The 16,196-nt window shown below is 39.3% G+C and overlaps 1 protein-coding gene across 3 annotated transcripts in view; it reads right to left on the bottom strand.

The window, feature by feature from the left end:
* Positions 1 to 4,319: 4,319 nt before the first annotated feature.
* LOC131667919 (uncharacterized) overlaps positions 4,320 to 16,196 on the bottom strand; it is a 206,395-nt gene continuing 194,518 nt past the window's right edge. For 2 of the 3 annotated variants that reach the window (XM_058941687.1, XM_058941689.1), the window contains 5 exons: positions 9,300 to 9,484; positions 8,702 to 8,836; positions 8,180 to 8,373; positions 7,156 to 7,383; positions 4,321 to 5,951 (listed from right to left, as the gene is read on the bottom strand). In XM_058941687.1, the coding sequence (XP_058797670.1) occupies positions 5,838 to 5,951; positions 7,156 to 7,383; positions 8,180 to 8,373; positions 8,702 to 8,836; positions 9,300 to 9,484 (856 nt within the window). In that variant the 3' untranslated portion in view covers positions 4,321 to 5,837. Of the gene's footprint in view, positions 5,952 to 7,155; positions 7,384 to 8,179; positions 8,374 to 8,701; positions 8,837 to 9,299; positions 9,485 to 16,196 lie in introns of all 3 variants that reach the window. The other variant, XM_058941688.1, reaches the window with a different exon arrangement.

Consider the following 16,196-nt stretch of genomic DNA (forward strand, 5'->3'; position numbering starts at 1 on the left):
TTTAGTTTTATATTTTGTCAAATTTTACATATAGAATATTTTCCTTCAAATCGATATAAATCTTGAAGACGTATTAAGTAAGTGATCTATAATGACAGTGACAAAATTAATTTTGTACATTGATTAATGTACAAAATACAATTTCTTTTTCGAATTATTAACTTTCAATTTTTTTTAATGTTGGAAATAGTATTTACATGGAAAAATATTCATTTCGAAGCAAAATGATGAAGTTCGAAGTGACATATGAAATGCGAATAACGGTGTATGAAAAATCGAAAAGAAAACATTTTTCTAAATATTTTTTCTAAAAAAATATACTAACATTTTTAAAGACACATTTTAATTTAGATTATGTAAAGATCGATTACAATAGCCTTCAATTTTTAAACAAATTTCAACAATATAAAATACATTTTTGCGTATTTTAAGCACGGGTGTGTTAAAATAGTTTGAATTTTGTTAGAAAAAGCCTCTTCCGAAAATAAAAAGAATAAGCTCATCTCAATCGATCAACGTGTAAAGATAAAAATGTATTTTTTAATGAAATAACTTTAACTTCAATTTTACATTCACTAACTTTAATATAAATATATGTTATCTGAATGATGCTGATCTTTCAAGGATGTTCAAAGACAGTTTTAGCGAATACACTAAAAAAAAAACGCTATAACACTCAAGATATTATTTTTTAATATATAAGTTTCTATTATAAAAAAACCGATTTTTTCAAATGCTTCATTGTACATTGAAATAATTTGTCGGGACACAGCATCAATTCTTCAAGAATATATTAATGAAAACTATAGAAGTGTCACGCGTTTGTGCATAACTCAGAACCAACCAATCGCTGAAGAATATATAACTGCGAAATCACCAAACAATAAAAAAAATATAAAACGAGAAGATAAAGCGTAACTTTAGCACTCGTGAAAGGGAAGTAGTGGGGTCTGGAAGAGCAGAACAAACGGCACGAATTAGTGGTGCAATGTAGCGTGTAACTCTCAAACTGCACTCTGGCACCCCCTCGGCAGTCGCGCGTTTTACGCTCAAGACGACGTCGACGTCTAAGAAGAAAAGAGGCTACGAGGAGCATCTCTCTCTCTCTCTCTCTCTCCCTCTCTCTCCCTAGCTTCATTGCCTGCGGGCCGAAAAAAAAGGGGGACAAGCGAGAAAGCAAAATCTGATGTACTTTCGCGGTTCTGCTTTATTTCTTTCTTTTTATCCTTCATACTGCGTGGCTACTTTATTTCAGGCTGTAGGCGTAGTTGAATTCTTCTTATCTCTTCTTTTCGATTGTTCTAATTTCAAGTCTAAAAAGCTGATTTAATTTGCCAATTTATTTTTTCTTCGTCGAGCACCAATCTAACGAAAAGAAAAACAAAATAGTAATAACGAAAGACCGTATCCGTCGAAAGGGCCACGCGCAAATTTCAAACGTGAAAAACGACTTTATCGATGGCCAGCCGAACGTGCGCAAAAATGATGCACACGAAATAATCCACGATAGAGGAGCGAAAAGGCAGAGAGAGAGAGAAAGAGAGACAGAGAGATACACAAAAAGAAGAACGTTTCGGCGTTGCGTATCGGCAAGCAAAAAAAAGATTCCGCTGGGTATAGGTTTACAAATCCAGCGTTATTACGAGCAGAACGTATAGTAGTAGTAGTAAAGGCGATCGCCTTTGACGCTCTTTTCTGTTCTTTAATCCTACGCGTTCGCTAGCGTCAAGTTGAGAGAGAGAGAGAGAGAGAGAGAGAGAGAGAGAGAGAGAGAGGGAGGATCAGACAGGCCTCGGCGACTTTCATTAAGGCTTATCCCTCTCTAGCTACCCTCTCATTGTCGCCCTCCTATCTCTTCTTTTTGCGCGTGCATTGTTCCCGTCCCTAATTCTCTTCTTTCTCTCCTTCTATCCCTTCCCCACCCTTCATTTATGGTTGCACCCAACCCATTTTGTTTCATTATTTTCCATTTTATCCCTTTTCGCTTGATTTCAAACTATATATACTCGATTAATTGCCGCTGCTGCTATGCGAAAGTTTCGTGGCGGTTTCTTGGCTTAAAGTTTCTCTTTTAAATTGTAAAACCAGACTTGAAGATGTTCTTTAATACATACTTATGCTGGAGAATAATTTAGATAAATGTTTACTGACAAGAGAGATCCTTTAGTGTCAGTCTAAAATTAACAAATACCGGTAGTCATAAAGAGACGCAGATCTCGCGAATAAATAAAATTTTAGAATGAATCTTCGTTGAATCAATTTTTATTATTTCCCTTTTAGTTTCACTTCGGCTTCAGATGATACAATCTTCTCAATCTTTTTATGCAATAGGTATGTTATCAATGGTATGTTCTTTTTGGAATTTAACAATGCAGAGTACAACACAAAAATCTAATTGAATGATGTAGAATATTTTCGAGTATTAATCTCATATTTTATTTACGAATTCTAAAAATTTGAGTACAAAATTCTTGATCCCAAGTACGGTCATCTATAAAAATGAATGTATCTTAATTTTATTATTTCAGTAGAAAGTTGGTTGGATTTCGCGACCAGTAGTTGAATAAAAGCACAGAAAAATCTAGACAGAAATATATTTTTCGGCGTACAAAGACGAATTGCAATGAAAAGAAATCAAAAAACGTGACCCAACAAATAACAATAACTCGGCGACAATAAACAATATTTACAGGGTGTGACTTTTCATTGAACGCCGTTTGGTTTGTCGGCGGAGTTTTTTGGCTGTCACGCAGACGAACGAAAAAGCGCCGAGCAAGCTGACGCTCTCTTTCTCTCTCTCTCTCTCTCTCTCCGCATCGACAACTCTCTCGCAACGTGTATTTTGTCGGGTAACTTCGCAACAATAATGGCCTGCCCGTTGTTTTGTTTTTTACCGCGATTTCGTTTTTTTCCTTTTTGTTCGTCGGCGAATGGAAAATTTTCCTTTGACAAATACACGATACAAAACGGCAATGTTCGCGGGTATAAATAACCGTGGAATTGTATACGTAAAATCCTGTCCTATAATTAAAGTAATCTATGCAATTAAAACAAGCGTCTTGGCAGGAAAAAAAAAACATTGCTGCGATTAGAGGTAAAGCTTTCGCTCGGGGGGTAAATAAAAAAAAGAAGGGAAGTAGGAAATCGGACACGTAAAGCTGCCAGACTAATTTCGTAGGAATTTACGAGCTTGCGAAATTTACAGTGGCAGTTGTATAGCGGCAAGAAATCAAATTTGTTTTTGAAATTATGCTAGTACAGAATGAATGTTAATTTTCGTAGGAAAATATTTATCGATTAATCAATCCGATAGTGGTCGTCAGTCAGAGCGAAGCTGAAGAATAATTAACACGACTTTGCACGTAAAAAATCTTCGCTAGTCGATTTGTAAATTGAATTCGCGATTACTTGGCCTATTCAATTATTGGAAATACGAAGTAAGCCCTCGGCAAAACTAAAAATTTATGACAAACACAGGAATCGATTAGGATGTTTCTCGATTGGAAACAATGTTACAGCGCGTAGCACAACTCTCTCGGCGTTATCAATAAAAAATCAGCTGCAACGAAAATACCTGATGCTCGCAGCGAGTCAGAGATGGACGGGAAATCGAAAGCTCGTGTAAGAAAATAAAAGCTAAAGGGGATTTCGCGTCTCGCTGTTCGTCATCAAATTTAATTTGACAAATGAGAAAGTCCAAGACGCTCGGCAGAAACGACGTGCATCGTCGAATGGCAAAAAAGGTGTAAGAGATAAAAGCGGAGCGATGACAATGAGAACGAAGAAAAGGAAATCCCTGAACGTGATACTCACACGCGGTACATAGAGGGACTACGAAAAATAGGTTTTCACTTGAGTGCCACTTTCTTTCTACCGCCAGAGAGAAGACAAGCTGTGAAAATTGCATTTTTCAAAAAATGACGTTTCTTATAACATTTGTGCGCCATAAAAGTGTAAGTTTCTACTTCTCGTGAAACGGCAGAAACACTTGATTGTTATAAGTACTTCAATTTTGCTGAATTCCCCTTGAAATCAAGTATTAAGCATCTCGTATGAAACAAAGATTGACTGTAGAAAAATTGTTTGTTTAAAAATAAAACCAATGTTAATGTGTGGAAAGTTTCTTGAGAAAAAATTATCTACTTACCATAGATAAGATGTACACGTTTGTATATAATTCGTAACCAAAATGTTCGTTGTCATAATTTCATATGCGTTACAAAATCTATAAAACAACATTTAAGGAATAATAAAATTGAATATTGATGTACTTTACAATATTATTTATTATGCAACAAGTCATGTATTATTTTTCTTAAGTTTAAAAGGTATACAATAATAATTATTCATGGTTACAATAATATGCGTTCTTAATAAACTAATTAAAGTTTCTCTTTTAAAAACAACTCTGCCTCATTTTATTAAAATATTATACGACAAAACTTAAATCAATATCTAATTTTTAACGTTATACAATAAATAAATATTTCTCAAAAGGAAAACTATATCTGTTGCGTTATAGTTGCTCAAAAAACTAAATACATAAGCTTACAAGAAATAAGTTTACAACAAGAAACAATTGTCAACTGTGCATTTATTAATAATAATTTTTTGACTAGATTTCATTTTTTTGTTCATTTAATTTTTCTGTTTTATTTATTTGCTCTTCATTCGAAACTCGAAAAATACAACGCGGATCGACATACGCTGAGTTACTCTACCAACGGTTAGCAAGTTAATGGTAAGACTTTTCGTTTGTTTTGGTTTAGAACGAAGAACCATTGACAGCAATTTTTTTTGTTTAAAATACACAAGCCTCTTTTTGTCTCGAGCCGACGTAATATATATATACACACTTTTTCTTCGATTAAGCTTAATATGCAAAAGCATTTATCATCGGATTTGTGGAGTTTTTCTTTTTTCGTTAATGAGTTTAAAGTACATGGAATTTTTTGTTTGTCTCGACGCTAAAACTGGAAAGTTCATATATTTTACACTTTCATTAGAGAATTTTTTTTTTATTTTTTATTTTTTTGATTTGTCACCGATCTCATCTTTAAGAGATAGCATTTATATTATTTTTTCCATCATCTCATGTCCATGCCACGCAAGCAATTTTATCCGTTATACGTTAATTCGACATAAGCTGATTCGATCACGCAGATGGACGATACAGAAGCGTCCTCGTTAATATGATTTATTTCTTCATTCTACGCTTTTATTTTCTTTCTCTCACACACTCTCTCAGTCTAATATTTACAAACGCATCATCGTCGACGGTGACCTGATTCCTTAAATCGCCGTTTTCTCTCTTTAATTTTTTAGGAGTTTTGTTTTTTATATGAATTCTCCCGCGAGTACGCTTTTCTCTTTGTAATGTGCGACAAAGAATTAGACGTACCGCTAGAATGAATTTCATAAAATTTTTAGCTACTTCTTTCAAATATGCTGTTCTTTAAAATTTTAATTTATAAACCCGTGCGATACCATTTATTCATGTTGTCATGTAAAAATAATACTCCAGTTAAATTAATATCCATTGTTATCGAACTTCCGTTCACGATTCCGAGAAATACAATTAAAAATTATTTTTGAAATTCATAAAAATAAGTTCCATCATGAATAATTAATGCCTCATCGAGTTCAACGTACCAGTAAAAGTATACTGGAAGCGCGCGGAAAACCTGTAAATGTAACTTTGTTTTTGTCCTTTTTTTTGGATTCTTGCAAGAAGCTATATACAAAAAGGTGGTGTGAGTTTGAGCTCACACTGGGTTACACAGGTGAATCGATATGTCTTCATTGAGTTTGGTGTACGTTTTTCTGCATTGAGAGGATTATTCCTTGGCTGTGATCGAGCCGTTGGTCAGGGCCGTGAGCACGCTTTCGCCACTCGCTGCGTTGCTCAGCGTGTTAGCTGTACTACTGGCGTTCAGCTCTAATGTCGATTCCTGCAAAATTGAATTTACCATGATTTGCGATTGAGTTGCGATTTTTTCCTTTGAGGATTTCGTTATTAATAGTAACGGAGATAAAAGCATTCAATTTTCTCTCGAAGTATATCTATTTCGCAATTCAATTTCATACATTTTAGTTGCACGAATATATCACCGAAAGTTGATTCAATTAAAGCGATCAACTCGTGCATCTTCTCCGAAAAAAAAAAAATCGAAAAATTCGATAAGCGTCTCTCGCTTAAATTTGACATATTTGAAAGGCCACCTTTTTTTTCTATTGTCATCGTCGGTGAAAGGCGCGTCAATCATCAACTTGATTTTTGCGGATACTGAAATCTGAATAATTATGATGGACGCAAGCGCGGCTTTGTAATCCCATTTTTAAGAGCTTTTAAAGCGGATAATGTTCAATGAAAAAAAAAAAAAATAAATAAATAAAAAAAAAGAATCGAGGACCTCGCGTCATAATTGTAAAGATATATAACAAATCAAGTGTTCGCAACGTCAATTACAAAATACAATTATCACGCGTGAATGTACTGTACGGCGCAAGTAAACCACCTGTATGTTGTACTCGCCGACAAAATCCTATTTTTTTTTTTCGCGCTTATGCGATAGCGAATATAAAAATAAAAGTCCAGAGGCATTTTTTTTACGATCCGGAAAAAAAAGAGAGAGTGAGCACACCGGCAACATCAAGACACTACGCGTCGCCATATAACGCGTTTACGCATACGCCTAGGTGCGTTATTACCGGCAGCAGCAGCAGCAGCATACGACCTTCTCCCGGTGCATACACGTAGGTAGGTAATTACATATAGGAGATGGTGACGGTAGGCACAGATGATCCGTTGGCAGATCGCGTGATTTATGGTAGGAAGAGATATGATTTCGTGCTATATAGCGCGGCGTTAACGCCTGCGCGAGGCCACCGCGTTGCATCTGCGCGCGAGACACGATTTCCATGTTTCGATCGACGCACACACCTGCAAGCTCGGAGGCTTTGATGGGTTCTTAATTAGTGCCCACCTTCTCTGTCAGCGTACACTCAGGCCCACGTTTATTAGATTTTGCCAGTCGCGCGGCTCGTCGATAAAGCATCTTGCCGTGATTATTTTTTTTACAACGAGCTTTGCAATCGCGGAGTTGGAAGGGTGGAGGAAGGGAGGAGGGAGGGTGTGAATCGGATAAGACTTACAATGGCGATAGGATGGCGGGAGTAGCACTGAGAGTTGGATCTGTCCTCGACGAGCATCATCTCGTCGCAGCAGTCATCGTGGTCCGAGCCGTTAGCCTCCGATCGTATTTTAATGGGGGACGGGGCGTTCTCGTTGTCGGTTGACTTGCCGCTGTCCGGTGACGGTAGCAACACGTGGCCGTCCATCTCCTCGTCTTCTTCTACTTGCTCTTCGCCTTCTTTATTTTCCTGTTATTATCAAAGAACATTCGTCTTTTATTGGCATATATAGTCCCTGAGTTTTCTTTTACTTTCTCCAAGGAGAAACTTGTTTCTGGTTAGATTTCGAACATCGGCATATAATTAATGAAGAGTTTTTGAACACAATTTTGAGTCACGTCTTTATGGTATTCGTTCATGTGGGTGTGGCTGGCATATTTTGTCGATCAATGTCACTCAATTAGTCAATGACTTTTAATAAATATTTGTATGTTTGAAAAATGTCAATAGATTGGTGGAAAAATTATTTTTAAATTGATTTACCCAGTACAAAAATTATTTTTTTGCAATATTGAAGTAATATTTTTTATTTTTGTCATAATTTACTTGGATTTAGATTTATTGCATATAATTAATAAAGACTGTTTAACAACGCTTTTTATTATAAGTTTATTATTAATCAAAATGTGATATCAAAGCCGTATTGATTTCTTTTTTTTTTTTACGTCTGTTCAGTGTGTTTTGTAAATCCCTATAATTCTGTTACTTGGTGGATTTACATAAGTTTATTATGTGTATCAGAATATATGTAAAGCTGGGAAGGACCATTGTTTTCAAGTAAATTGATCTAATAGAGTAATTTTAAAGTTGTTCTCTTGAAAAACTCTTAGTGAAATTTATTCTGGATATTTCGAATTTTTTATTGATAATTTTATATATTTTTCATCACCAACTATGAATTTCATTATACGTTGTGCAGATGACATAATCTCCTACTCTTCAACGAATCATACTGTCAATGTAGCGTTTTTGTCGTACGACTTACTTGATCTTGCGGTGTTGGTGACTGTGACGATTCCTTGTTGTTTTGACTTTGACTTTGCGAATATTTGGCGTCTGATTTGGTGCCAAGCTCGTAGATGTTGATCATGTGCGCTGCCTGAGCGTGTACCATCAATTCCCAGGCTGACGAAAAGGAGTCTTTGCAGAGAATACATAATAGAGAAGCCGCTGAATTTCCTATATTGTGAGGATTTATCAAACATTCAGTCTTTCATGCTTTCTTTTCTTTCGGTATTGCGGCGATAATTCCCACAAAAAATAAAATCAAGTTATAAGTACAATTGATAATAACGAAGAGAAAAGAGGGAAGGACGCAGTGGCGGAATTAAAATTTGCTCGACATAATGAAAATGAGAGCGGCTAATTCAAAACAACAGCGTTTCAAGCTCGTTATATAGAGCAGCTCAACGGTCGACGCGAAATATAAGAGAGGGAGAGCGAGAGAGAGAGAGAGAGAGAGAGAGAAAAAGAGAAGCGGGTCTCTGTTTTCTTCAGTGCTACGTACTTGGTGTGGCGCCGTTGAACGTGTGGCACTTGCATGTGAACCGCAGCTTGCAGTAATCCCGTTTGTGCTCCAGCAACTCGCCCAGATCCGTGAACATTTCTCGGCAGTTGCCGCAAATTAGTATGTCCGGATTGCCTGTAACAAAAACGCCGACCAAAGGGAGAATGGATTTTCCTTTCTTTTTATGCGCGCGCGCGCGCGTGTGTCTGTGTGTGTGTGTGCGCGCGCGCCTGGCTGCGTACTTGTTGAAGAAGAGAAACTGATGAAATCGCCCGAGCATCGCTCGAAAATGTTTCGCGTGCGCGACGCTTTATTCATCGCAGACCCCCGTGGAGTTTCACTTGCGAGCTCCTTTTTTTTTTCTATTTCACTTGAGTGGACGCTGGTATTTTTATTCATCGTCTTGAGTTACTTTATTCCGGTCATCTAAAATTACATAACGGAAAACCGAGCAGCGCGCAAAGTGGAAAATAACGTTTGGCAATCAACAGTGCAACCAGTAAACGAGTAATCCTTCTCCGCAAAACCGAGACAGACTCGGCGCATCCGCAATGAGGATTAATTAACACCATACCTACTCCCGCTGTCATATACTCACTGTAAACTTTTAATTGACTGAGGTCCTGCGCGGCATTGCTCGTCAGTTTCTGTTGCTTCGGTGGCTGCTGCTGCTGTTGCTGCTGTTGCTGCTGCTGCTGCTGTTGAGTGCGAGCAGGTGGCATGAGACGAGGCCGTTTGAGTGGTGGTGCCAGGCGAGGCGGGAACGCCGTGGAAGCACAGTAACTGCAAGTATTTCGTCTTTAGTTGCAATACGACAAATCGTTATGGTTCGCGTTGTCGAATGGATTAGTTAACTAAACCACTCATTTTTTTTTCTTCCCTCTGTATTTGAACATTGTACGCGAGAGGCAACGTAACTATAACTATTTGCCTTAGAATAGCTGTGGATTAATGATTTATCGAATACGTTAGCTGTATATTTCTCTTGAGTAATTGAAACCCGTGATAATGGATTGGCATTCGCATAGCGAAAGATTAATGGTAACTTGCTGAAATGTTTCACTCGAGGCGTATCATATAAATAACCAACCTAACATTTACCAACAATCTTCTTGCGATAAATATGTACTTTCGCCGAGACAGCCCGTTCGAGCATAAGCGCGCTTGGCTTATTCCGTTGATTGCTGCGATTAGTCGCCTACCAAATTTATGCGCATTGGCTCGCCGCAACGCGAAACCACTCGCGGAATGCGTTAAGCGAGATCATAGTATGACGTGACACGTTTTTTGTCTACAGTCTACTTTATACGCGCTGACTTTCGGGACATTTAATTCTCGATAATGATGCATTTTTGGAATATACGAGTGTAGTAAGTAGTACTACTATCGCTTTAGTCAGACTTTTTTTTAAACTGTGATATTTAAAATGCCTAATGTAAGTAATTACCGTCTCCTATGAAGTTTTTATTCAAAAGTGGATCATTCGAGTGACAAATTGATCATTCCAAACACTATTAAAGTAATTTACACTCTCGCTGGGTTGAAATACTTTGTTGGGGTAGCTTAATTTGAATAGTCTGTCTTAGTTAATGGAAGTAAAAGTAAACATTAAAAAAAGTTCGCAAGCTTATAGAAACGTATCTAGCCATAACAAGTTGAAAGATATCGCTGAGTTACTCCTCTGGATAATGGATCGCGGGGACTTTTATTTAAAAGCGAATAGAAGTTCTGCATAGAAAGAGAGAGAGAGAGAGAGAGGGAGAGAGGCGAGAAAGGGGAAGAAGAAGCATATACGCACGCGCGAATGGATAAATACTCCCTTCTTTTTCTTTCTCTCTACGTTTTACGGCCTCGTGCTGACGTGCTGTCACCTCGTTGTTTTCCATTTTCACTGCCACTCCCCTTACTCACTAAAACTTCCCACTCTCTCTCTCTCTCTCTCTCTCTCTCTTTCTCTTTGCACGCTCATTCGCCCGCTTTTGTTTTGCCCACGCGATCGAACGGAAAATTATTGGTTGCGTTCCGGCTTTACTTTTTAGTCAGGGAACATTCTCGAGCCCCCCTCATGCTGTCGAATTTAGTAAGATTGTTTAACGAAGTTAGCGACGTTAAGACAGACAGAATACAAGAGTCCTCTGGACACATTTCAGTTTCTGTTGGCCATCCTTCAGAAAGTGGCCAGAGTATAGAATAATCGGCCGATTGAAATATTTACGATGTAAACGAATTATATTTGTGACAACGGACGGTATTCTCGACTTCACGTCGTCCTTGAGTTTGGAATTAATTACGAGCAAAGTTACACCAGCGTCGTATCGAAACTCACCAATATATAGGTGTAATAACTTTGTTCGTACCATGTAGCTCAAACACAAGAACGAGTTTCGACGGCCGTCGTATTTAATCGAGCACTAGGCATACTACATGTGCAACATCAAAAGGAAATGTACTTTACATTTGTTACGGGCAGCTATAACGCACATATTCAAATCAAATTCTCGTGGCTACAGCGCGCGCCGAGCTGCGAGTCCCCGACGATAGGATCTTGATTCGGAGCATGAAAGTTCGACAATAGCAGAAAAGCAGCGACGTTCTTTCCACGTGGAATCTTTGAGACGAGAGGGCAAGTACTTGATAGAGTCGAGCAGGTGCGAAGCTTTACGACGTTTCAAACAGGTTATGTGTAAATAGTTTGTTTAACAAGAGATTTTTAAGCAATTTTTCGAGTGCACGACAGTATCCATCCCTCAAGCCACGCTGACGAGTGCGACAGAGAAACGAAACTCGAGCAATTTATAGTTTATATGATCTGTATTTAGTGTTTTTTTCGTTAGTGCGTGTTCATTTTTTCCTGTCACTGCCCACACCGAACAACGCCGCGCAAACATTTCCTACTCGCTACATCGTCAACATTTTTCATTTAATTAGAATTTTTTTTTTTTTAAGTGCCGATAATTTTTTGTTTTTTTGAAAAATAAATATCCTAATCCAAATTGTTTTACTTTTATTCTGTATAAATTTGAATAACAAACTTTTTCAAATAAGACAAATTTTTACTAAAATGGAGAAATAATGTCTCAACCTATAAAATTGTTTTCGCTTCTATGTATAAAGAGCAAATTTCGATAGAATATACATATTCAGTTAAGTATAAAACTTTTCCGTTAAAATTATCAATGTTGTAAACACTGCAAAAATAATGGGCAATCTTTCGGTATTTAGCTTCGTCAAACGATAAAATAAAAGACGCCCACTTAGAAAACCTTAACAGCGTAGACAATCGTTTTCCTTCTTCTTCCTTTTGAAATCGAAGGCGACTGAATGGGAGAAAAGATTGTAGCGAAAGAAAAAGTCGATTTCACGCGGGTTAACGGGTCGCAAAGAACAAAAGGGAGGGAGGGTACGAAACGGATTGTAGTGAGGCGTGATTTATAGGAGACACATAATTGTCCCCAATGTCGAATCTTTTGATCCACTTCAATGTGCTTTTTTTTCGAGCAGAACAGTCTGTAGTTAGGTTCCCCTTTCGTTTTCGAATTTCTGAGAGTGTTGAAAATTATTTTTCATCAGTTGGGATACTTCCAATATGCGACGACAAAATCCATTTCATTGAACCGATGTACTTTTACTATTGAAGTAGTTGGAGATTGAACAGTAGTAGTCGTTGATTAGATTACATTTTGATTAGATTGACGAATAATTTCATCAATGTTTCATTCGTAACAACTTTATTGAAAGGCTACTCATTTAATTAACAGATTCTATTACCCCTACTTCTTTTTCAACCGTGCCATGTGTTCTGTTTGATCAATTACTCATTCGAATTAAAACTGGTCAATATAATGAAATGTAAAATTAATGTTCTTATTCCATTCGTCAGAGCAAAATGATAACATTGAAAAATCTATTTTAATATGATGCTACCTAATGAAGCTACGCTTCAACGCAGTGTACTAAAACTTGTACATATTTCTAATAAATTCAATGCACGTGAAGCATATTTTACGAAAAAAAAAATAAAAATAACAATTCAACGTCGCTCGTTTTTCACAGACTCGTCGCGAAGCGTTAATCTTCGACAACGAGGGTTGAGAGAGAGAGAGAGAGAGAGAGAGAGAGAGAGAGAGAGAGAGAGAGAGAGAGAGAGAGAGAGAGAGAGAGAGAGAGAGAGAAGCGCATGCGTTTTACCATTCGTGTCGAAAGAATAAAAGACGCTTACACGTGAGCGCCTCTCCGTTTGTATCGCGAATGACTTTTTACGCGACGATTTCGAAATCGGGACTCAGTACTCGTTAGCGTTGGGGCTTTACGAGGGAAGGAGTAGTGCTTTTTACTCGAAAACTATGTACTTTTGAATCGAATTTCTATGAAAATATCAGATTTATTTTCATTTTTCTTTTCAATGAATGTTTGAATCTGGATATGTATTTCTGATGTAGTTTGTCCATATATATGTTTGAAATACGAGTTTCGTCAACTTTATTTTAAAAATAATTTTGAATCGCTTACTCTGACAATAGATAAACGAGTGTGAAATATGACGAAAAAACGAGCGCGAATTTAATGTTACAACAATGAAATAATTCGCGCGGCGCACTTAGTTTGCAAAGCTTTCGAAAGAATATAAACGTAAATAATTAACTGCAAATCAATTGATGAGCTGAGCTGTACCCCTTAGATACGTTCGCGAGCGAGAGAAAATATAAAAATACCATTCGGCACGTTCGGCATCGATCTTTCGACGGCGGCGAAAGCATTTAGCGCCGTTTCGGGCCAAGAGATGCGACAAAGAGGGAGAAAATCGTGCAAAAAGAGGGGTTCCCAATCGTCCGGATATTAAAACGTACATCATCCGTGCTGTCTTGGCTTGGCCTCCCGCTTTAACTCTTCTCGCGTCGCGCCGGCCGACTACGAAAGCGGAATGCCACACGACGAAAGCGAGAGGTGTGTACGTAAATACGGGCGTTGGTTATTTTCGAGGAAATACAGTTTCTTCTTTTCTTCGCGTGCGCCCACTTTCAATTGACGAGCATTGGTTTCACCTTGGGGCGATAAGTCACGAAATTTGATCGAGCAACGCTCATCGAAACATTTCTGACTCAGAGTCCATCTGCCGACGAAGGAAAATTCCCAAAACAAGACAACAGAAAATTAAGCTCGCCGTCGAACCGAGAGGGTAAAAGAAAATGAATTAACCGGGAGATCCATCGCGACGAAGTATACAAGGGCGAACAGCGAAGGAGAATGGAAGCGCTCGGCAACAAGACAAATTAAAGCCGCATGCGGCATCTCCGCGCGCGCGGGCTCATTAGATCCAATTACCGCGGCGAACGAACGCAAAGATAACGAAGCGCGCGGAGCGAGGGAAGAAAAACAGCGGAATGTGGAAATTGGGGGAGGCGACACGTCGCGCTCGCTAATTACTGGTTATCAGTGCAGCAATCAGTCGGCAGGATATTCGTCCGCTCGACAAAGTAATTGCCCGGCGAGCGGGCGTCTGAATGCCCGGCGCGCTGCAAAACAATGGCCGAGGGTGGGATTCGACGCGGCCGACTAGACTCTCGTTTTTTTTTTCTTTTTCTTTCTTTCGGGGCCATTTCGCGCCGCTCGCGATTCGATCTCGGTGTACGGTGCCTGGCGCGCTTGCTCACGGTAACTCGCGTTCGCTATTTCGGCAGCACTTTAATCGCCGATCCACGCGAAAGCCTAAATTAGCGCGCGACGAGAATTCGCGCCGACAATTTTTGCCCGCCCGACGGACGGATCGTTTAGCAATTAATATCGAGGATCGGCAAGAGGCGCACTCCGACAATTAGAGATTGAAAATGGCGCAGGGCGAAAACACTCGTGTGCGCGCGCGCGCACGCACGTACCTCGGAGTCTGGGAAAAAGCGAATCAATTTGTCGAGGGGTCGCGTAATTCGCCACTTCGCGTTTTAATTAAAAATACCCCGCCATCTTTTTCGCCCGGCGTGCCTCGCATTCGCCCGACAAGCGTAATTGAATCTAATAAAGGAAATCGCCGCACTTTTCATCCTCCCGCCTTTGTTTTTGCCGGTGGACAGATATTAAAGTTTGGGCATCTTTCCCACGCCGCAGTGGGTTTATCGCGCGACCGCGTGTAATCGCGCGCGAGCCTCGGACTTTTTGAAAATTCGCCCGCGCGCCGATGAATTCGCTGCCAAGTGCAATCGTGCAGGTTGGCTCGCTGACGCGGTATCATTTTACTCAATTTCGAATGCCCCGATCGGACCTGATTTGCGCCTTAACGATCATTCCGCTCCAGTTGGAGAATGTAACGGCGCAGCGATTCGCGCATCTCGATGATGTGGCGCGCGTCGTATCGCGTTGTCAAATCGCGTCTATGCCGACAGCAGGTCGAGCGTAGACGCCGCGCGCGGCCGAGATCCCACGATTAATTTAGTAATTCGCGCGGCGTCCGTTCGCAAATTGATCGCTTATGCGCAATTGGAAATTGCACGACGTGACCGTCGGTTCGCGCCGAGAGCCCCCAATAAAAACGCATTTTATCGAACGCGCGTCAGCGATACGTTCCGCGTTTAATCTCGCGCGCGGGCGAGGCTTAAAGTTACGGCGTGTCGTTACGCAAGAGAGATTTTCGCCGGCGCTAAGCCAATTAACGGGGGACGCGATGCGCGCCTTTGAATTTATCTGTAATTCAAAGGCGGCTACGGAGAGAGATCGAAAATAATTAGCACCCGATCAACTACAGACCGGTTTGAGCGCGCCTGTAATGCCGCGCTAATGAGCAGCTAACTGTAAGCTACGGCGGGGGGCAAGCGACAGGCCCGGCATGATCATCGTGCCAATTTTTTCCTCGTAATTAAATTATCCCTTTGTTTAATCATGCTACTGCTTCCAGTTATAAGTGATATATTTTCATGTCAGGAATTTATTCCTTTTTTTTTCTTTTTTTTTACATTGACTGACCGAAGGACCATGATACTACTTGCAGAGGTTTTTTTACGACTACAGGAGTTCGGCTGTGAGTACTGTATATGTATACGCGATATACATGTTAACTTGCAGCCTGCAATTAGCATGTTCCTAACCATCTGTTGCGAGTTAATTCCATGACCTGTGTTATGGTCGTGGCTTTCTCCCCTCTCCCCCTCATTCTCTTGTCGAAACGTGGGCTGATTATCGAGCTTTGACCCGTTGTCGCTTGTTCCGAATCCTAATACACGTAAACGAATTTCGCGTTTTATCTTTTGGATTGATAGTCTATAATTGCAAGATGAAAGGACCAAAGTTGCATGAGAAAATGTTTACGATATTTTCTGATTATTCAGCAGTCTCCTCGTACAAAGTATTTTACTAATAAAATTTCATCGAATGACCAATTCTCAAGAACGTACAAAATCTCACTCAAAATATCCTATCATTTTTTATTAACAATTATTATGTTAAAAAAAATATATTACCGGAGAAGAGTAAAGTATAATATTCCATGTCGAAAAAGAAATTTCAGTAA

This window comes from Phymastichus coffea, unplaced genomic scaffold (assembly GCF_024137745.1).
Source record: "Phymastichus coffea isolate CEN01 unplaced genomic scaffold, Cenicafe_Pcof_1.1 PCOF00071, whole genome shotgun sequence".
Taxonomy (NCBI): domain Eukaryota; kingdom Metazoa; phylum Arthropoda; class Insecta; order Hymenoptera; family Eulophidae; genus Phymastichus; species Phymastichus coffea.